The sequence below is a fragment of the Mesoplodon mirus genome, assembly GCF_964341445.2.
Source record: "Mesoplodon mirus genome assembly, chromosome: 9".
In the NCBI taxonomy this organism is placed as follows: Eukaryota; Metazoa; Chordata; class Mammalia; order Artiodactyla; family Ziphiidae; genus Mesoplodon; species Mesoplodon mirus.
The window spans coordinates 31,915,868-31,938,064 of NC_138985.1; the positions used below are offsets into that span (position 1 = coordinate 31,915,868).

At 45.8% G+C, this 22,197-nt stretch overlaps 1 protein-coding gene across 1 annotated transcript in view; it reads right to left on the minus strand.

Annotated features, from left to right (window-relative positions):
- Positions 1–8,234: 8,234 nt before the first annotated feature.
- The window catches only part of EGFR (epidermal growth factor receptor), a 197,091-nt gene continuing 183,128 nt past the window's right edge, over positions 8,235–22,197 (minus strand). The window contains exons 23-28 of the mRNA XM_082632862.1: positions 19,705–19,851; positions 18,217–18,314; positions 16,576–16,743; positions 16,152–16,199; positions 15,344–15,446; positions 8,235–14,701 (exon numbers count right to left, since the gene is read on the minus strand). Coding sequence (XP_082488988.1) covers positions 14,340–14,701; positions 15,344–15,446; positions 16,152–16,199; positions 16,576–16,743; positions 18,217–18,314; positions 19,705–19,851 — 926 coding nt within the window. The 3' untranslated portion in view covers positions 8,235–14,339. The remainder of the gene's footprint in view (positions 14,702–15,343; positions 15,447–16,151; positions 16,200–16,575; positions 16,744–18,216; positions 18,315–19,704; positions 19,852–22,197) is intronic.

Sequence of the window (22,197 nt, forward strand, 5' to 3'; positions counted from 1 at the left end):
ATTCTCCAGGATAGATCATATCTTGGGTCACGAATCAAGCCTTCCTAATTTTACAAAAATGGAAATTGTATCAAGTATCTTTTCCAACCACAACGCTATGAGACTAGATATCAATTACAGGGAAAAAAATGTAAAAATACAAACACATGGAGGCTAAAGAATATGCTACTAAACAACCAAGAGATCACTGAAGAAATCAAAGAACAAATCAAAAAATACCTAGAAACAAATGACAATGAAAACACGATGGCCCAAAACCTACGGGATGCAGCAAAAGCAGTTCTAAGAGGGAAGTTTATAGCAATACAATCGTACCTCAAGAAACCAGAAAAATCTCAAAAAAACCCCCCCAAAAACCCAACCTAACCTTACACCTAAAGCAATCAGAGAAAGAAGAACAAAAATCCCCCAAAGTTAGCAGAAGGAAAGAAATCATAAAGATCAGATCAGAAATAAATGAAAAAGAAATGAAGGAAACAATAGCAAAGATCAATAAAACTAAAAGCTGGTTCTTTGAGAAGATAAACAAAATTGAGAAACCATTAGCCAGACTCATCAAGAAAAAAAGGGAGAAGACTCAAATCAATAGAATTAGAAATGAAAAAGGACAGGTAACAACTGACACTGCAGAAATACAAAAGATTATGAGAGATTACTACAAGCACCTCTATGCCAATAAAATGGACAACCTGGAAGAAATGGACAAATTCTTAGAAATGCACAACCTGCAAAGACTGAATCAGGAAGAAATAGAAAATATGAATAGGCCAATCACAAGCACTGAAATTGACATTGTGATTAAAAACCTTCCAACAAACAAAAGCCCAGGACCAGATGGATTCAAAGGCGAATTCTATCAAACATTAAGAGAAGAGCTAACACCTATCCTTCTCAAACTCTTCCAAGATATAGCAGAGGGAGGAACACTCCCAAACTCATTCTACAAGTCCACCATCACCCTGACACCAAAACCAGACAAAGATGCTACAAAAAAAGAAAACTACAGGCTGATATCACTGATGAGCATAGATGCAAAAATCCTCAACAAAATACTAACAAACAGAAGCCAGCAGCACATTAAAAGGATCATACACCACAATCAAGTGGGGTTTATCCCAGGAATGCAAGGATTCTTCAATATCCACAAATCAATCAATGTAATGCATCATATTAACAAATTGAGGGATAAAAACCATATGATCATCTCAATAGATACAGAAAAAGCTTTTGACAAAATTCAACACCCATTTATGATAAAAACTCTACAGAAAGTAGGCATAGAGGGAACTTACCTTAACATAATAAAGGCCGTATATGACAAACCCACAGCCAACATCGTTCTCAGTGGTGAAAAACTGAAACCATTTCCACTAAGATCAGGAACAAGACAAGGTTGCCCACTCTCACCACTGTTATTCAACATAGTTTTGGAAGTTTTAGCCACAGCAATCAGAGACAAAATAGAAATAAAAGGAATTGAAATCAGAAAAGAAGAAGTAAAACTGTCATTGTTTGCAGATGACATGATACTATACATAGAGAATCCTAAAGATGCTACCAGAAAACTACAAGAGCTAATCAGTGTATTTGGTAAAGTTGCAGGATACAAAATTAAGGCACAGAAATCTCTTGAATTCCTATACACTAATGATGAAAAATCTGAAAGAGAAATTAAGGAAACACTCCCATCTACGATTGCAAAAAAAAGAATAGAATACCTAGGAATAAGCCTAACTAAGGAGACAAAAGACCTTTATGCAGAAAACTATAAGACACTGATGAATGTAAGAAATTAAAGATGATACAAACAGACGGAGACAGACACCATGTTCTTGGATTGGAAGAATCAACATTGTGAAAATTACTATACTACCCAAAGCAGTCTACAGATTCAATGCAATCCCTATCAAACCACCAATGGCATTTTTCACAGAACTAGAACAAAAAATTTCACGAGTTCTATGGAAACACAAAAGACCCCGGATAGCCAAAGCAATCTTGAGAAAGAAAAACGGAGTTGGAGGAATCAGGCTCCCCGACTTCAGACTATACTACAAAGCTACAGTAATCAAGAAAATATGGTACTGGCATAAAACCAGAAATGTAGATCAATGGAACAGGATAGAAAGCCCAGAGATAAACCCACACACATATGGTCACCTTATCTTTGATAAAGGAGGCAAGACATACAATGGAGAAAAGAAGCCCTCTTCAATAAGTGGTGCTGGGAAAACTGGACAGCTACATGTAAAAGAATGAAATTAGAACACTCCCTAACACCATATGCAAAAATAAACTCAAAATGGATTAAAGACCTAAATGTAAGGCCAGACAGTATAAAACTCTTAGAGGATAACATAGGCAGAACACTCTATGACATAAATCACAGCAAGATCATTTTGACCCACTTCCTAGAGAAATGGAAGTAAAAACCAAAACAAGCAGTAGGGACCTAATGAAACTTAAAAGCGTTTGCACAGCAAAGGAAACCATAAACAAGAAGAAAAGACAACCCTCAGAATTGGAGAAAGTATTTGCAAATGAAGCAACTGACAAAGGATTAATCTCCAAAATATACAAGCAGCTCATGCAGTTAAATATCAAAAAACAAACAACCCAATCCAAGAATGGGTAGGAGACCTAAATAGACATTTCTCCAAAAAAGATACACAGATTGCCAACAAACACATGAAAGGCTGCTCAACACCCCTAATCATTAGAGAAATGCAAATCAAAACTACAATGAGGTATCACCTCACACTGGTCAGAATGACCATCATCAAAAAATCTACGAACAATAAATGCTGGAGAGGGTGTGGAGAAAAGGGAACCCTCTTGCACTGTTGGTGGGAATGTAAATGGATACAGCCACTATGGAGAACAGTATGGAGGTTCCTTAAAAAACTAAAAATACAACTACCATATGACCCATCAATCCCACTACTGAGCATATACCCTGAGAAAACCATAATTCAAAAAGAGTCCTGGGCCTCCCTGGTGGCGCAGTGGTTGAGAGTCCGCCTGCCGATGCAGGGGATACGGGTTCGTGCCCCGGTCTGGGAGGATCCCATATGCCGCGGAGCGGCTGGGCCCGTGAGCCATGGCCGCTGGGCCTGCGCGTCCGGAGCCTGTGCTCCGCAACGGGGGAGGCCACAACAGTGAGAGGCCCGCATACCGCCAAAAAAAAAAAAAAAAAAAAAAAAGAGTCCTGTACCACAATGTTCATTGAAGCTCTATTTACAATAGTCATGACATGGAAGCAACCTAAATGTCCATCGACAGATGAATGGATAAAGAAGATGTGGCACATATATACAGTGGAATATTACTCAGCTGTAGAAAGAAACGAAATAGAGTTATTTGTAGTGAGGTGGATGGACCTAGAGTCTGTCATACAGAGTGAAGTAAGTCAGAAAGAGAAAAACAAATACCGTATGCTAACAAATATATATGGAATCTAAAAAAAAAATGGTTCTGAAGATCCTAGGGGCAGGACAGGAATAAAGACACAGATGTAGAGAATGGACTTGAGGACATTGGGAGGGGGAACTGTAAGCTGGGATGAAGTGAGAGAGTGGCATGGACATGTATACACTACCAAATGTAAAATAGATAGCTAGTGGGAAGCAGCCGCATAGCACAGGGAGATCAGCTCGGTGCTTTGTGACCACCTAGAGGGGTGGGTCAGGGAGGGTGAGAGGGAGATGCAAGAGGGAGGGGCTATGGGAAATATATGTATACATATAGCTGATTCACTTTGTTATACAGCAGAAACTAGCACAACATTTTAAAGCAACTATACTCCAATAAAGATGTTAAAAAAAAAAAAACCTAAAAAAAATTTAGGTGGCCGTGTTGCCAGTCGTTTTCTTCATGGCTTTGGAGTTATGTTGTTATGCGTCAGCATCACCTTCCCTGAGATTCAAGAATATCCACATACATTTTACCCGATACTTTGATTGTTTTGATTTTTAATCTTTAGATCTTTAGTCCATCTGGAATTTGAAATAGAGCTCTAATTACTTTTCTAATTAATTTATTTATAATTAAATGTATAAAAGTTTTCTCCAAAATCATTCATTGGGGAGCCTTTTATTCCTCCACTATCTGGAAATGTCATCACTATCACATGCTATACTTCCATGTACACGTCTATTTCCAACAATTCTAATTTTTTTCCATTAATTATTTCCTGTAGCTACATTGGTCCTATGCAGTTTTAATTATTTTATTTTTATGTACTGTATTTTTATATCATTGATATCACTACTCAATTGTTTTCCAAATGTTCCTGGCTACTGTCGTGTGTTTTCTTTTTTGGATTCCAAATTCTAAAACTTCTACTTCCCAAAATAATGATTGAAATTTTCAGTTGACTTTATATAATAATTAGGAGAGAGCTGGTATTTTTACAAGATTAAGTCCTCATATCCATGAATACAATATATCTTTTAAGTCTTCTTTTATGCCTCAGCAAAGTTCTATAGTTTTTGTTTTCATACTGTTCTTGCACATTTAAGTTTATATTCAGCTATTCTGTAGTTTTAGTGCTATTTTAAATGGGATTCTTTTCCATTACATTGTCTAATTAATGATTGATGGTGTGCAGGATTAATGACACTTACAGATGGCCACCCTACTGAGTTTTCTTATTTTATTAATGTTGGTTAATAATGTTTTCAGCCAGTTGTTTGGGGTCAGCAAACTTCTTCTGTGAAGGGACAGATAGGAAATATTTTTGGCTTTGCAGGTCATAGGAGCCCTGTTGCAGCTACTCAAATCTGCCACTGCAGTGTGGAAGCAGCCGTAGGCAATAAAGGAATAGATGAGACCATGTTCCAATAAAACTTTATTTACAAAAACAGGTTGCTGGCTGGATTTGACTATTGGGCATGGGACAGGGTTTGCTGACCATATTCTAAGGATGCAAATATATTGTATATGAGTAATATGCTTTTCCTTGTCTCCAAAACAGTGGATTTCAGAAGAGTGTTGAATAATAGGCATGATAAAAGTCACTCTTGTCTTGTTCTTATTTAAGGTGTTGGTATCTCACCATTAAGTTCAATGTTTCTTAGTAAATTTTTGGCTGATATTTTTACCCAGTTAAAAGTGTTTTCATCTATTCCTAGGTTACTAAGAGATTTTAACAGCAGTGTGATTGAATTTTAGCAAATGCCATGTATCTCTTAATATTCACATTTTCTCTATTATTTCTTCATGAATATAAACAAAATATCTTATAATGAACTGTCCTTGAATTAATGGAAGAAATAATTCCATTTCCTATATTTCATTAAGGATTTCTATATCTGCATTGATAAATGAAGCCATAATTTTCTGTCTGTAATATTTCTTTGATCTTTTAGTACTATTCTAACTTTTGTAGAATGAATTGGGAAACTTCCCATCTTTTTTTATGCTCTGAAATATTTTAAATGATATCAAAATTAACTATTCTTTGCAGGTTTGCTAGAACACGCAGAAATTATTTGGGTTTAGTGAACTTTTTCAGTGATGGGCTGCGCCATTTCCCTTTCCTCTGTTACTCATTGATCTTTATGAAGCAGGGTCCTTCCAGCACCTCTTTGTCCCCGATGGCTAAAGCCTGTGTGCTGCGTGGGATCCATTCCACTTAGACTTGCTCTTGTGGAAACTGGTCAGCCGAGTGGATGTGAGAGCAGAAGAAACCTGTCGTAGGTTAAAATGTCTCCCCCATTTCTGCTTGAGTTCCGGAAAGGTTAAATTATACAATAAGGAAAGACAGAGGAGAAGCAGAAAAGGCAGAAAAGGCAGGCTCTTTAGAGATAAAATAAGTGGTAAGGAGAGGCCCTGAGCCGCTCCGGAGTAGAAAAGAGGGAGGGTACCCCTCCAACTTCTACTTCCACCCAGAGGGAGCAGGGCTGGATCTTTTAAGGGCATCATTGGTTCAAGGAAAGAAGGGATTTTGCACTTTGGAAAATTCGATGGGCGTTTAAGGCTCCTGTAAACCTTGGGCTTTTCACTCCCTGCTGAGTTGTCAGGTCGCCTTTGCTGGGGCCACACCAGCTTCAGCTCCAGGTGTTGGGGACCCTGGGTTGTAGTGCTCTCTAGCTCCCTCCCCCTTACCACCCTCAGATCCCTGGATACATCCTTCCCTGGGGGCGGGGTAGGAGGTAGGCAGAGCCCCCCTGCAGCCTGTCCTCTGTCTTCATGCTCAGGTGCTGGTCCCCTAGGGATTCCTTGCCCCAGCGGCCCAGCTGACAGCACCTTCATGGTGCAGACCACCTGGAGAGGTGGGGGGCCACCTGCTGTGCATGGGGCTGAGCCACAGGTGAGACAGAGTGGTTGACGCACGGCTCCCATCTGTCCTGCTCTGCGACCTGCACGCATGATGTGCCTTGACCAGACAGCTCTGTGCTTGGGCTCATCGGGGTTGACTTTCAGGAATGGAGTAAAAGATGTATTTTTGTTTTCTTTAGAACCTAGTATCCAGCTTTTCTAGCTCAGTGTCCAGGGCAGGAGGAAGAGGCTGCAGGGAGAACCAGTAGCGGGACCTCAGCGTGGACCTGGCCGTCCTCGCACTGCTGAGTCTCCCAGGGCGCCATGCCTGCCTGGTGGGCCGGAGGGCGAGGCTCCTTCAAGGCACACATTTACAAACTACAAGTGGGCGCCCTCAGGCTCTTTATTATATTTTGTTTATTGTATTTTTGAGACCAGGGCAAAAATTAGATGTGATCTTACGGCTTTTCTACCCAAGTTTTTAAATGTCCTTTCCCGGGTGTGAAGGAAGGAACTGGATGGCCTGGAGGACGAGCCAGGATACGACACAGCCTGGAGAACTGGCCTCAGGAGGACTTGCCCATGCCCTGAACAAGCGGAAAACCCAGGGAAGAACCGTCTCCTCATTTTTTTCAAACCCTCCTATTCTTGGGAAAGCTTTTCTCTCCCCAGAGAGCTGTGATGACTTTGCCTTTGGGATTCCAAAGGCAGAATCCCTTCAAGCTGAAACCCCATGTGCACTGAGCTTCAGCTAGGGTTCTGGGGGCAGGGTCGGGGGAGAGTGGGGTGCTGCTGCGTTTGCCCTGAGGTGGGGATGGAAGCCACGACCTTCCCTTGGGGGTGACATTTCAGGCTCCAGGCAGCCGGGGCCTCAGCACTGTCCCTTGTCTGCCTCACCCTTCTCTCCGTGAGGGTTCAGCCCTGATGGAAGGCTGTGAGCTCTAAGAGGCCCAGGGCAGCGAGCACACTAGGGGCTGGGGGCTCGGGAGGCCAGGAGGCCAGGGAGGCCTGGGGGTCCCACGGCGACCCCCTGGAGAGGTCCCTGGATCCGCTTGTGCCTCCGGAACCCAGTTATCCTGAAGTCCTGCTGCACCTGAATGACAGATCCCCCTCAGCCTGTCCTGCACGTAGGGGATAAATGGTCTTCGGGATGTACCACACCAAACAAAGCTGCATCTACGCGGCCAGCATCAGGGAGGTTGTGACACGGGGAGCCTGGGCGGTGGCCTTGGGAGGGTGGCACGGCTCCGGGTGACTGCCGCCCCCTGCCTGGGTGCTGCCCCCCACCACCCACTGCCCCTTACGGCCAGTTCAGATGACCAAACCCCTCCGATTCCCTGAGCCGCTCAAGGATTTAATCTCAACACAGCATCTTCCCTCAGCGCTGCTGGTTTCCTCCACGGGCAAGTGAGGAAATGGCTCAGGGCGGGCAGGCAGGTCTTCCCCGTGGTACGGGGGGTGATGGGGAGAGAGTTGGAGCAGCTGGGCCCAACTCCCAAGGACAGGGTTGTGGTTCGTGAATGTCTCTGACTTTCAGTGTTTATTACAGAGCAGAATCACAGCAACAAACTTCTGGTGTCCCGAGGAAACACAGCCTTGCTACAGACTCATCTCTTCCGCAAGGAGGCCTCTCTCTTGGAGGAGATCTGGGAAGGGGAGATCTTGGAAGGTGTGCCCTGCACAACACGGCACTGAGACGGCTGCACTCGCTGAAGCGTATCAGGCCCTACGGTATAGACGGCGGGAGCGGGAAGCCTGGGGAGCAGAGGGCATACGGTAACTCTCCGTAATTTCTCCTCAGTTTTGCAGTTGTTGAAACTAAAACTGCTCTAAAAATAAAGTTTATTAATGAACGTTAAAAAGTTGTCAGGAAAGAACATCTACAGTAGGTCAGATTTGACTAATAACTAATATCAACACTGCATTAACAAGAATGCAATATTATTTTTTGTAAGTATGAGTAACGAACAATGAATAGTATACATCTATTTTTTTAATACTCCATATACAATCAACATGTTTTGATCAACAGTGTAAACCATATAAAAGAAAATCTTGCTTTCCATTTGTACAAATATTGCTTTCATCATAGCAAAACTTTACAATGTTAAAACGTACCATATATAGAGGCTATAAAAAGTATTGGCTTGTTTCAAAATGAAGTTATTGGTGTCTGAGGCTAATCAGTTACATCATCACCTCTAATATCAGTCATCAGATCCATGGCATGTCTTGGTTTCCAAGAGTTTATATTATACAGCAAGATTAGCCAAATTAAGTCAGAAGGGTTTCTTTTTTAAAAAAAATAAATAAGTAAACGCACCTAAAAATGTGTAGTTTTATCTACCAGGTGATAGAGTGGGGATTTTTAGTACTTCTGCTGGCAATTCAGATAGGAATGTGTAATCTCGGAAGGCATACTGTGCTTGTGGAAGAGAAAATAGTACTAATTGCTTCAGTTTTTATCCCAGATGTAATATATAAAAAAAAATAAGACGTGTTTCTTAAAACAAGCATCCTCTCATTGGCTCTGGTTTTTACAAATGCCATCCAACTACTCCTGCAATCTCCTTGCCGGCTCCCTCTGTGGCTAACTGCTTCCTTTCTCCCTGGGCGATAAAGAATGCAGAGCGGCTCCAGGCAGGGCAGCCAGCTGGTTGCACAAGCAGCAAGGATGCTCATGATCAGTCCACTTTTAATGGAAGACATGGAAAAAAGGGGTCTGTTCTGTATTTCCTTTTGGCCCTCTCCCCTCTAGTGCTTGGGCATGTGCCCTGGACCCTGCCCATCCATCCAGGTTCCTGATGCTCAGCAAGTGATGCTGGGTTTTAAAAAAAATTAATTAATTAAATTTATTTATTTTTGGCTGTGTTGGGTCTTCGTTGCTGCGCACAGGCTTTCTCTAGTTGTGGCGAGTGGGGGTTACTCTTCGTTGTGGTGCAGAGGTTTCTCATTGCAGTGGCTTCTCTTGTTGCCGAGCAGGGGCTCTAGGCTCGCGGGCTCAGTAGTCGTGGCTTGTGGGCTCTAGAGTGCAGGCTCAGTAGTTGTGGTACACGGGCTCAGTTGCTCCGCGGCATGTGGGATCTTCCCAGACCAGGGCTCGAACCCACGCCCCCTTCATTGGCAGGTGGATTCTTAACCACTGCACCACCAGGGAAGTCCAATGCCGAGGTCTTTGTGCTTGGGACTTCTCTCAATCTTCAGGTGTCTACAACTGTAGAATCTGCCTGCAAGTCCACACACCTGTGGCTAATCCCTAGGCTGGTGGTTCTCACCCTTGGCTGAACATCAGAATGATTTTAGGAGCTTTACAAAGTATAATTCCTGGGTTTCGCTGGTCTGAGGCATGGCTGGGCCTCAAGATTTTCAAAAGCTCCCCCCTCGATTTCACTGTGCAGCCAGCGTTGAGAACCCCATCTCTAGGGTGCGGGAACGGCTTAGTTTGGAAGGCAGTTGGTGGCATTCATCAAACATGCTAAGCATTATTAGGGCTCTGCTGGTATTTCTAGTCTATATTGTAATTGCATATCAATTGTAAATACAAAAATAAAATACTTTGCATCATAGTCAGACTGGGATAGAGAAACCAACAAAGTGCTCCGCTAATGTTTTTCTCACATTTACAGGGTCCCGTTGGCAGATGGGTGGAGTACAGCATGCAGTTGAAGTTGTGTATTAGTTGTAACAGTGATTCTTTCCCACTGAATTGCCCCAGAGTCAAATGAACTTGCTTCAGACCAAGAAACTAAGTGTGCTTTCCACCTTTTTCTCACTTTATAGATATAAAAACGAGTATCCTCTTCATCAGGACGACGACCTAGCCTAGGTCTGCAATGATGTTGTGCCTTTTTATGAGAGAGAAGAGAATTTTCTCGTTTCAGTCAAATCCCTTTTAACAAAAATTTCAGTTTCAAATTTTGATTCTCTTGCCGTCTCTCTAAAGTAAGCTATTTCTTTTAGTAGAAAAGTGAGTTTTCCTATAAACATACCTTACAAAGTTCAGTGCTCAAAAAAAGTTACAAAAATAGGCTTACATTTAAAAATCTTGTTGGAATGTGTCTTTAATAGTAAAAAAATCTGTGCTCCTGATACAGCCGGTGTGATTGGTGATAGAGGTAGGGGTTTCTATTCACTAGGTTTTACAGCCCCAGCAAAGAAAAAACAAAGATCATTATGTTTGTAATAATGTGCTTGCCACCAGGAAAGAAATGCAGAGTAGATGTTAAGGGCAATTTCAACAGCTGTCACTTTGGGTGAGCAGCTCATTCCCTGCAGCAGGAGATGGATTTTTCTAGTACTTCTTAGAAAATAAAACTGTCCAGGGCTTTCTCAAGGCTCAGATTTGGGTATCTGACACTTTCAGGATGAGTTAGCTGCTGGTGACAAGGAATTAGAGGCTTCTGGAATGGCCACCAGTGGCTGAGTCTCCCCTGCAGAGCCTTTCCTTTATATGGCTGCTCCCCAAACTCTGGTGCTCGTCCGAGTCACCTGGGGGAGCTCTGAAAATCCCCGGGCCCAGGCTGCACCTGAGACAAATTCAGACCCTTTTTGGTTGGGACCCAGGAGACTCCCAAGGGCAGCCAGCCTGAGAACCACGACCTTTGTGCTTCTGCAATTCATGGTTCATGTCTGTCTGCAGTTGGGGCGGGGGAGGGCTAAAGCTCAAAATTAAGAACTTTCAACAAATACCTAAGCCTTTTTGTCAACTGGAATGTAACCTGCTGTCTCCACCACTGTGCTCCTAGCTGTAAAATCAGTGACAGCTTGGACCAGAGCAAACCTAGAGTTTGGAAGATTCATCTCTGTCTTCCTGAGGTGACAGAACAATTTTTCGTAGAGTGTGACAACAGGGACTCCTTAAAGATTATGTGAGAAGATGTGTGTAAGGCCCACTGGACAGCTGACCCTGGAATGACTCAGGTTGGGCGCTGACCCTCTGAGCAGTGGACCCGCCAGTAACTTTAGGAAGTCGGCATTCTGGAGCCTCCGGTTCTTTATCTGAGGATTCAGCCAACTGGGGCTTGTGTAGAACTGTCACGTTCACTAGTGAAAAAATCCATGTCTAAGGGGACCTGCACCCATGTTGTTCAAGGGTCAGCTGTAAATGTTAGCCTCCCTTACTTCCCCCTGACCTGTGTCCAAAGGCCTGGTCTGGAGCTGAGCCGTGGGGAGGGGTTCCAGGGATGGCTGGGGAGGAAACAGAAGACAGGCTCTCTGTGGGACCTCGGGGCCTCGTGCCAACTAGGAGGAACCAAAGGGGTGAGCGTTAAGCCTTGAGGTCCGGCCAGTCAAGAGCCAAGCCATGGGAATCCTGGAGCCCTGGGAGCCCCCCTCCTGACCTCCCATGGACCCCCGGGCTGGACTCAGGCTCTCTTGGGCTCTGAAGCATCTACAGGCCCCCCTGCACCTCCCTGGACAGACACATTGAGACCATTTTGGGAAACACAATCTTTAAGAGAATTTAGCAACTACGTTTTACGCAGGAAAACTGAAATACAAAGAAGAAAAAAGTTGAATAGTTCTTGCTGTTTTATTGTTATAGTAAAGTATTTCAAATTACAAAAATACTAGGATTTTACTGCTACAATTGGACCAGCACGCTGTGGTCCTCCCTCACCATCTGTTTCCTGACAAATAAGAGACAGCAGAATGTGAATCGTTGTTTCTCAATGCTGGATAAATAGTGGGCTAGAGTATTTCTGTTCTGAGGTGAATAAATAATGAAAGTGGTTTACTGACAAGGACATTTCAGATTCTTAAGAGGTGTCGTTTAACCTTTCCTCTAACCATTTTCAAATCCCCCATGGGGACGGACCCGAAGGGCCCTCGGGGAATGTAACTCCCAGGCCGGAAGGGGCAGTGGGCCTGTAGACCGGCTGCATGAGTGGTTCCTGCGGCAGATGCTTTCGTGGTTGAGGCTCCCTCTGCTGGGAATGCACTTTCCATTTTCCAGTGGCTGACGCCCTGGGGGTCTTTTAACCCAAGTCCACCACGGCTCCTCCAGGACCCGGTCCCCCTCACTCCCTGCTTTGTGCTGTCACGGTGCTCGGCTGACATGTCATGTCTGGCATGTGTCATATCGTTTTAAGGCTGGCATTTGTGGGTCGATTTTCTTCGCTAAATTATGAGTTTTGTGGAATCACGGATTATGTTTTATTTGTTTATCTTCAGTACCTATGCCAGGCTGGTAAGATGTTCAAGGGTATTTAGAACACGATGTGATGGAATTGAATTGAATATAGTTTATATTTCCATTGAGACAAGATAAAATACTTTGGTAACAAAACTGGGGCCCTGATCCATCTCAGTCAATAAATAACTTAAAAGCTAAAGGAAAATCGTGTATGTGGGATGTGGAATGGGCGGCTGAAAATATTGTCTGAAACATTTCTTCCTGGCTGAGGTGGATGTTGACTAAGAGTGTCTATAACACTGTCTACAAAGAAGTGTGTTAACAGTCAGGGTGCGGGGACACAGGTGAGAAAATGCTGGTGTCCTAAGCAGCAGGTCCTCCAATTACAGGGAGTTATTATTTATTTTTTTTGCGGTACGCGGGCCTCTCACTGTTGTGGCCTCTCTCGTTGCGGAGCACAGGCTCCGGACGCGCAGGCTCAGCGGCCATGGCTCACGGGCCCAGCCGCTCCGCAGCACGTGGGATCTTCCCGGACCGGGGCACGAACCCGTGTCCCCTGCATCGGCAGGCGGACTCCCAACCACTGCGCCACCAGGGAAGCCCTACAGGGAGTTATTTTAAGGGGAACTTGTTTTCTTCTTCTCACATGCCTATAGATGTTATGAAGGCAGTACCATCAAAGTCAAATTTCACATTTACCACTTGAATTCCACACGACACAGACTGCTGTCTCTATTCTAAAGCGTGCCAGCAGTGGTGAGGGCGAGACATTTCTGCAGAGCTGCCCCAGGGCCTGGACCCTTCAGCTTACCAAGGGAAGGAGGAGCTTCGGGCTTGCTTGCCAGTGAGGGGCAAAGTACCCTAGGAGGAAAAAACCCTGGAAGTGAAATAAAAAGAAAACTACCTTCCATGAGTAGCTTGAACAAATTTTTTTGTCGGGGGGAGCTAAAAGTTGTAAGAGCAGCTTCGTTTTTGCAGTCTCCCGATACATGCCTGTCCCCTGACCCCCAAAGGACTTGATGTATTTCCTCTGAGACTCAAATTTGGGGGATTTGTTCCTTTTTGCACTGTCATTCCATCTCAATTAAAGGCAACTGGTCTGAATGCTGATGAATCAAATATGAGCTGATCTTGGTTATGTCCCCTCCTGCTGACAGGGAAAGTGTACTGAATTTAACAACAATGGAATGGAAAAGAAACAAATCTAATACTTGTAATTCAAAAACACTGGTCAACCAATGGAGAGTTAAGTACCATGGAGACATGTATATAAAAGTAAGTCTGAGGAAGAATTCTACCCGCTCTGTTTCTTCCTTGCCCAGGAAGGGTTTCAAGTGGCTTATCCTCTTGCACCTGCCGTGATGTGATATAGTACCAATCGGGCCTGCTTAGGATCCAGAGGACTGGTTCGTTATTCACCTGTCTTGCAGTGGAAGAGTCTCCAAGCAGAGCCAATGGAATCAAGTGTTAGCTGGAAGACTGACCCTTGCTTCTTGGTCACAGGTGGGCCTGGGTCAACTCAGTGCCACAGGTGCTACGAGCAAGATTTTCCCTCATTGGAAAAGGCCATTAAGAGCAAAATCAATGACAATTAAAACCCCAGAGGTCCCCAAGCAATAAAACTCCTTAAACATATTTAGTGTTTTTCAAATATACCTCATTGAAAGGTGAACTTCCGCCCAAATGGACAACATTCTTTCTGGATGCCTTTTGTGGAAGCCTCACAGTCTGAAGACAAAGGAATGTCCCTGCAACTCCCCTAAGTGCATCCGAGTCGGGGGCACTTGTTGGCTGGAAGATGGGCTGATCACGGCAGATGTGGCCAAACCAGTCCATGGGTCCAAGAGTTAGTGTGAGTATGGCTGACGGGATTGAGTAGCTGCCATGGCTTGGTCCTGGGGGCTGAAGGGGCTGGAATTTTTAGGGCTGAGGCCATCCTCCGTGGTCAGGCCCCAGTAAGGTCACTGCCTGCTGGCGCTGCCCTCAGGTATTCTGCATTTTCAGCAGCAGGACCCTTAAAGATGCCATTTGACTTGGCTTCCTTGGGAAAGAAGGCCTGCTGGTAGTCAGGGTTGTCCAGGCTAATTTGCTGACCGCCTTTCTGTGCCCAGGGGGCAGGGCCGTCGAGCACACCGTTGGTGCAGGCGGGGTGGATGGTGTTGAGATACTCAGGGTTGTCCATGGCATTGCTGTGGGAATTCTGGTAGTGAGGGTCTCTGCCTGGAGCTGGGTTTAGAGGCTGATTGTGATAGACGGGGTTCTGGACAGAGCCCGCAGGCCTTTTGGGAATAGACTGGTTTACATATTCTGAAATTGAAAAGAAATCAGACGTCATCAGCAAAGCAAAGCATCAGCAAAGCATCATCGTAAGCAGGATTCCACGGCTCATTCTGAATCCGTGAATATTCTTCAATGAGGCAACGGATGACAAAAACAGGGAAGCCTGGGGAGACGACTCTGGCTAAAATAAATTGTGTTCTTTTCTGTCCTTCTCAAAGCAATGGGCACGTTTATCTTTTGCCAATTTAAAGTCCTCAGAGGACAGCCTCCTTTGAGGGTGTGTGTGTGTGTGTGTGTGTGTCTGGGGATAAAGCTTAGATTAGGGAAATACATGTTTCACAGGCCAAGAATGGAGCCAGGAGAACAGAGATCAAATGTGTCACACACACCCACATATGCTCACACTCTCACACATGTATATCTCTGCTGTTTGCTTCAAACTCTAGAAAATGTGCAGATTCATTCTAAAGACAACCTGGACAGGCCTTGAGCCCCTCAGAGACCCGTGTGCACGCCTAGCGGTTTCTGTTGATCGGCCTCTTCCTCCATCCATCATGTCTGCACGCATGCCATGGGCCCCACCTCTGGACCAGCTTGAAAGCAGCAGCTGGCCAGGGCACCGGGGACGGGGGCTGAGGGGCATGGCTGCTTCCAGAGCGAGGCACTCACCGGGCGCTGGAAGGAAGGCGTCGTCTATGCTGTCCTCGGTCAAGGTGCCAGTGGGGTCTGAGCTGTACCGCTGCAAGAAGCTATCTTCCTGGAGGGGATAGCTCTGTTGGGGAGAATATGAGGCAACGTTACTCCAGCCAGTGCCGCTCACTTCGGCGGGGGGACCAGGATCACTTGGCAGCTCGTTCACCTGCAGATTCTGATTCAGCAGGTCTGGGAGAGGACCCGCACCACCCACAAGTGGCCCACAGACCACAGGGCAAGTGGCACGACCCTGGCCAGGGCCGTCCAGCAGGGCCTTCTGCAATGACAGACGTGGTCCGTAATCTGTGCTCATCCACGTGGTAGCTACTAGCCACATGTGTGAGGAACTGAATTTTAAATTGTAACTTAATGAAAATGTAAGTTTAAGCAGCCACATGTGGCTGGTGGCTGCTACACTGGTGAGTGTGGGTCTAATCAAGGCTTCACGCATCAAGCAACAGTACCACCTGGAAGGTGGGCTCAAATACAGACGGCCAGGCCCCTCTCTGCAGATCCTGAGTCAGTAGGTGTGGGGTGCTGGCCCGACAGTTCACATTTGTAACAAACTGCCAGGTCCGTGAAATGCATGATGCTGCTGGACCATCAACTATATTTTTAATAGCATTTTGATAAGTGATAGCTAATTGCTGGCCTTAGGGTAGGGATCAAACAATACAGGAAGGAAAATCACAGCTTTCTGGGTTAGGGTGGGCATGTTTTATGTCTAATAGAGCCATGGTACAGAGCTGTTATTTAATTCTGGTTTATAGGAGTTGATACCTACCCCGTTTCTATCAACGCAAGCCACACTGGGAGTGTTGCTGCTGGCGCTCTGAAAAAGAATCACAGCTGTTTACGGTGCACGTGGACGCCCACCCATCCCCACTGAGAGCAGGACGGGGGGCCTCCGGGAGGGGGCACAGTTAAAGGGGCTTGATTTCGTCTTGACTCATTAGCTTTAGAAAAACTAGGTTTAGTTCTGATTTAATGCTGTTCTTTAGTGGACCAAAAAAGGTTATGATCCAGTTGCTGCAATGCAGTAAGATAATTAACACACTGAATTGATTCATTCTGATTTTGGCTTTACCATCTGGTTAACGTTTACTTCTTTGTCTCTACGTGAGTTCCACAAGATGGGTATCGTTTTTTGCTAAAACTCAATCTGTTCAAACCAGGAGGCAGAGCTTGAGCAAGAGTGACTTTGGTACCAGAGAACTGAGGAGGGGCGTCCGGGAGGTGGTGGGGCTGTGGAAGAAGGCCTGCTGGGGGATGAGGTACTCGTCCGCATCCACGACATCCTCCATGTCCTCTTCGTCCATCAGGGCGCGGTAGAAGTTGGAGTCCGTAGGGCTTGGCAAATGCATCCTCTCGTCCCCCTGGCACAGAGATTGTGAGACCATTAGAAAGGTCCAGAGAGCTGCTGTTCCACACCCCCTGGCTGTCGAGGCGGCTCTGCTATCAGCAGTTGCTTGTGTGTTTGCCAATTTAGTTCTAATACACTCGTCCCCCCTCCCCCTGCCCCGTTCTGTGAAGTACAGCTCCTCCTTCTATTTCCCCAGACCTGGAACTAAGACACTGAAAATTCCCTGATGTCTCAAGTCCTCAAAGGAAATGCAAACAGCTCAGGAGGAAAAAGGAAGGGCCAAAGCCACAGCATTCACTGAGTGCTGTGCTGTGTACAATGAGAAATACACATCTGGTCTTCTTCCCTGCTCCTGGCACAGAGCTCCTAGACCCCTGGAATTCCCTACGTGTCTCTTATGTTAACGAGGAGACTTCTGCAAGCACCTAAAGATGGGGGCTGGTGGCCAGTGGAGCCAACCATGTGATCACACGGTTGGAACTTTCCATTTCACCCCTAACCTCCAGGGAGGGCAGGGGTTCTAGGGGTTGAATCTATTGCCAACGACCAATGATTTAATCAGGCCTATGTAATTAAGCCTCCATAAAACCCCGAAAGGACGGGGTTCAGAGCTTCCGGGTTGTGAACCCCTGGAGATCCGGGGAGAGTGGTGCACCCAGACAGCATGGAAAATGTGCCCTTCCCCCATGCCTTGCCCTGTGCATCTTTTCTGTCTGGCTGTTCCTGAGTTATACCCTTCTATAGTAAACCAGTGATCCAGTAAGTAAAAAGATTTTCTGAGTTCTGAGAGCCACTCTAGCAAATTAATGGAACCCAAGGAGGGGGTTGTGGGAACCTTCTGCCAGATGGTCAGATGCCCAGGTGACAACCTGGATTTGGGACGGGCATCTGAACTGGGGGGAGGGGAAGCGGCCCTGGAGGACTGTGGGATCTGACGCCGTCTCCAGGTGGACGGTGTCAGATCGAGCTGAACTGAAGGACACCAGCTGGTGCTGGAGAATTGCTTGCTTGGCGGCGTGGGGTCCCTCCCCTCCAACGCACACACCCTGCGATTGCTGAGCAGAACCTTTAAGCGTTTTGCAAAGTATTTTGTATATATATTATTTCACTGAATCTTTAAAGCAGCTCTGCAAGCTTAGTTTTGTTAACCTAATGTTGTAAGTACAGAGTCAGGGATCTGAAGCCAGGTTTGCCGGACACCAAGGCCCTGGTCCTCCATGAGAGCAACATAAGGCTTTGGCTAAGGGGACCATGAAATGACGGGGAGCCGAGGGTGAGGGGCTCACAGGGATGGCAGATGGAGCTGGGGGCCCCATGGCGCACGCCACTTAGTCCACAGCTTGGGCTGTGCTTGTTCTAACGCACTGAGGATTAACGGTGTGACCTGCGAGACGGGGAGGCTGTGTCGGCACCGGACGGAGCACAGTGACATTTGGTGCTTATTAGAGGGATTTTCCCAGTGGGTGTGCAGCCTGGGATCTGGTACCTGGATGACAAGGTAGCGCTGGGGGTCTCGGGCCATTTTGGAGAATTCAATGATCAACTCACGGAACTTTGGGCGACTATCTGCATCAATCATCCAGCCTGGGGAAGGAAGGAGGAAAGTCAGTGCAGTTAGAGCCCTGAAAGAAGTGACAAAGATGGCATTGCGGAAAGAAAGCACTCACAGTGAGATTCTTTTAGACAAATAAATGAGGACGAAACCTAATCTTTGTGACAGGTTTTTCAGTCTTGGCAAACCAGCACTGATTACTGTTTAAAGACCATGATGACATCACATATTTGAGTCAGAATGGCAATAACATGCTCTAATTTTCTGCACCTCCCCTTCCAAGGGCCAGCATTCCGGTGTCATCACCTGAAGTGACCCAGCAGCTGTATGATATGCTCTGCTTTCTGTGAACTGCTCTGACTGTTGGGCGCCCTGAGTCCAGTCTCTCAGTAAAGCCCTCCCTTGACATTCACCCTCATCCATATTCACTCAGCAGTCTAGTAAGCTGGAAACCAGATTCGGTTCAGGGAAAATTAGGGACTTTCTTAAGAACCTTGGCGTTTGGGAATTCCACACCCTGGTGCTTTCACTGTATTACACGCTGAAGCAATCACATGTGCACGTGACAGGGATGCCTTTCGTGGGGGGGATACTTCTGTCAACCATGCCAGTGCATTTGAGTACCCAGTGATCCAAGTCTAGATTAAACGTGCTGAAGGAACAGCTATTGACTGGAAGTCCTCATGATTCCTGAGGGTTCTTATTTATTTTCTATCAGCAGGATGTCAAGCTATCTTGGGCCAGACTGCTATGTGACCTTACACAAATCATGTAACCTCTCTGGATCCCAGCTTCCGACCTAAAGCAAGGACGTTAACAATGATTAACTCTGTGGTCTAAAGTTCAGAAAGGCTTAATATTTACATTAACTCTATCACATTCCCTGTGCTACCTTCTGTATAAATGCTCATCATACATGTACTGTTATCTGCAGAGCCTACTGAATTTGTGATTCTGATGGCGCGGTAGTGTCACAGTCAAGCTACACACTCTTACTGGGATTAAAATGTTTACTTGCTACACTGCAGAAGGCCTCACATAAGTCCACTATCTGAAAAGGTTTATGTCAAAGCAGAAATGCTGATTCTGTTAACCTCTTGTGGTTACTCATTGTTAGGCACTTAAAAACCGTCTCTCTGGTAACAGGCTTCAAAAACTGGGGCAGCTTTTTCACTGAGCAACTCAGAAGAATATTTTGGTGTAATGGCTTGTGGAGGACTTTGATTTTACTTGTTTGCTTGTGAACATGGGCAAACGTCAGCTCACAGTGCTCAGTGCGTCAGGTAAGTGCTTCCAGAAGTGTCTGAGGGGGTGTTTACAGATGTGCCTGCCTATGGACTGGGACAGCGTGTCTTCGGGGCGTCGAAGGCCTGTGGCGCTTGGCTCAGGGCAGCCCAGGGCCAGGGGCAGCCAGCCACTCACACTTGACCATGATCATGTAGACGTCGATGGTGCAGATGGGCGGCTGAGGCAGGCGTTCTCCCTTCTCCAGGACAGTTGAGATCTCACTTGCGGGGATCCCGTCGTAAGGCTTGGACCCAAAGGTCATCAACTCCCAAACGGTGACTCCTAAGAGGAAGAAGCGTTGCTGTGTGAGTCAATAGTAATCACTGCACCTTGTCTTGAGTCATCATTGTTGACATACTGTTTCTAAGGTTTAAAAACCCATGTTTCTGTGGCCTTGGGCAATTTGCTTGATGCTGGAAGTCTCAGTTCAGCTCCCTGTAAAAGGGGGGTGATGACAGCATCTGCCTCATAGGACAGTTGTGAGGATCAAACAAGATAACACAATTGCAATGTTCAGACACTGCCAGGCAAATAGTAAGTGGCCAATAAATAGTAAACTTTAGTAATGACAGCAAAGAGAATACGGCCACTCTGAAACATACGGATGATGGTCTGTGGAGCTGGAGTTCCACACCCAGACATCATCGGCACCAGGTGACTTACCAGCAAGGTTATAAACTGTGTTTCTAAAGAATAAAAAAATTGGAAGAAAAACCCCCTGTGTTCCTTTTGATAAATATAAAAACGCCATACTTTTAATTTCAACATCAATCAGTCGTCATGATTAAAAAAGTCAAAGCAGGAGTAATTTTAGAATTGGTGTTTTTTAAAACTGTTCCGAAGTTCTGATGGTCCTTCCACCTCCCTGCCTCCCTTGATGGAATCCTCTGCTCCAGAAACACACAAATGCTGTGGGGAGTACGTCCCCACCTGGACAGCAAGGTGCCACTAGCAATGAGCGCAGTGGGCCTGAGCCTGGGTTCCCAGACCACACACGGAGGGACCAGACACAGGAACCCGGGGCCTTCCTGGTCTCCAACTAGTCTAACCACCCCTTTTCTTGAGATTGGCTTCTAAATGCGTATCACCACGGATCTGCACAGATTTTCCAGAGGTCATTCCAAAACCGAATGACCTGAATTAACTCGCAAAATGCAAGGCTGAAGAATGAAGAAAAGCAGTGGTCCGGGGACAAGAAAATAGATTCTTCTGTCCTGCCCACCACGGAATCAATATGGACTTGATGAAAGAAAGAAAATCTCATGTCCAGATCTTTAAAGTCGATTGGTCCTCCTCTAACTAGGTTTAGACATTGCGTTTAAACACACACAATGAATTCCTGCGGGAAGGCAGCTTTTCAGGTTTCGGAACAAACGGTGAAAGAGGGCGGTGTGTGTACCCGGTTGTGGGGTATGAGCGGGGCCGGAAGGTGCTATGAATTCTCTCTCTTTTCAACTCCTAAGTGGAACACGTAGGTCCCTAACTGACTAAACTATTTTGCCTTGACTGGAGCCTAGAGAGTGGAGTAACAGGATACGTTTTTAGACTCAAAACTCAGGTTCATGTTGTAACAGGTCCAGTATACTGCCGGGACAGCAGATTAGAATCACTGACAACACGATTTCCACTGAGATGAAAGACACAGCCCCCGTGGAGATGCTGATTTTCTGATGTCAGTTGTAATCATTCACAGGGATTAAGTCACTGAGTCGGAGAGTTTTCATTTACTGGACAAACGTGGGAAAGGCAGACCACTTTTTTTTTTTTTTTTTTTTTTGCGGTATGCGGGCCTCACTGTTGTGGCCTCTCCCGTTGCGGAGCACAGGCTCCGGACGCGCAGGCTCAGCGGCCATGGCTCACGGGCCCAGCCGCTCCGTGGCATGTGGGATCTTCCCGGACCGGGGCACGAACCCGTGTCCCTTGCATCGGCAGGCGGACCCTCAACCACTGCGCCACCAGGGAAGCCCCCCAGACCACTTTTGATCCTATTGATCATGGTTAGGGGCTCAGGTTTTATCAGGAACATATTTGGAAAACCAAAGAAGGAGGTTAAGCAGAGAAGCGAACGTCTAATGTAGTTTAAAAATATATTTTCCTGCTGTTTGGAGAATAGATGAGCGGGTGTAAAACAAGCCCAGAGAAGACCCAGGAGGAGCCCCTCCTTGGTGTCACTGGGGTGGGGGTGGGTGGCTTGGGCTGTGACAATGACAATGACAGGTCTGGGCAGGACCACAAATGGGAAAGCGGCATTTCTTCCCATCCCTCTGGGGGAGTAGACATTTCTAGAACATGACTGAATATAAGGCATCAGAATAGCTTTATTTCCTTATCTAGTTCATTCATTGTGAGCAGCTCAGCTCACAGGTCTAAATGAAAATTCACTTATTCATTCACAAAGATCTCCGTCTTTGTAAAGCTTACATTATAGCAGAAAAGACAAAGACCCACGCCATTTTAAAAAATGCATTTGGAATATTAGGAAGTTAATAATGCTATGAAAGAAATGCTAAATGGACAATCTCCTGAATGATTTTGTTTTTGTGATAATGGCTAAATTCCTCTTGGAGATTCCTTTCACTATTGCTCTCCCCAAATACACGTTTCCATGGAGGTGGGTGACCCCTTCAC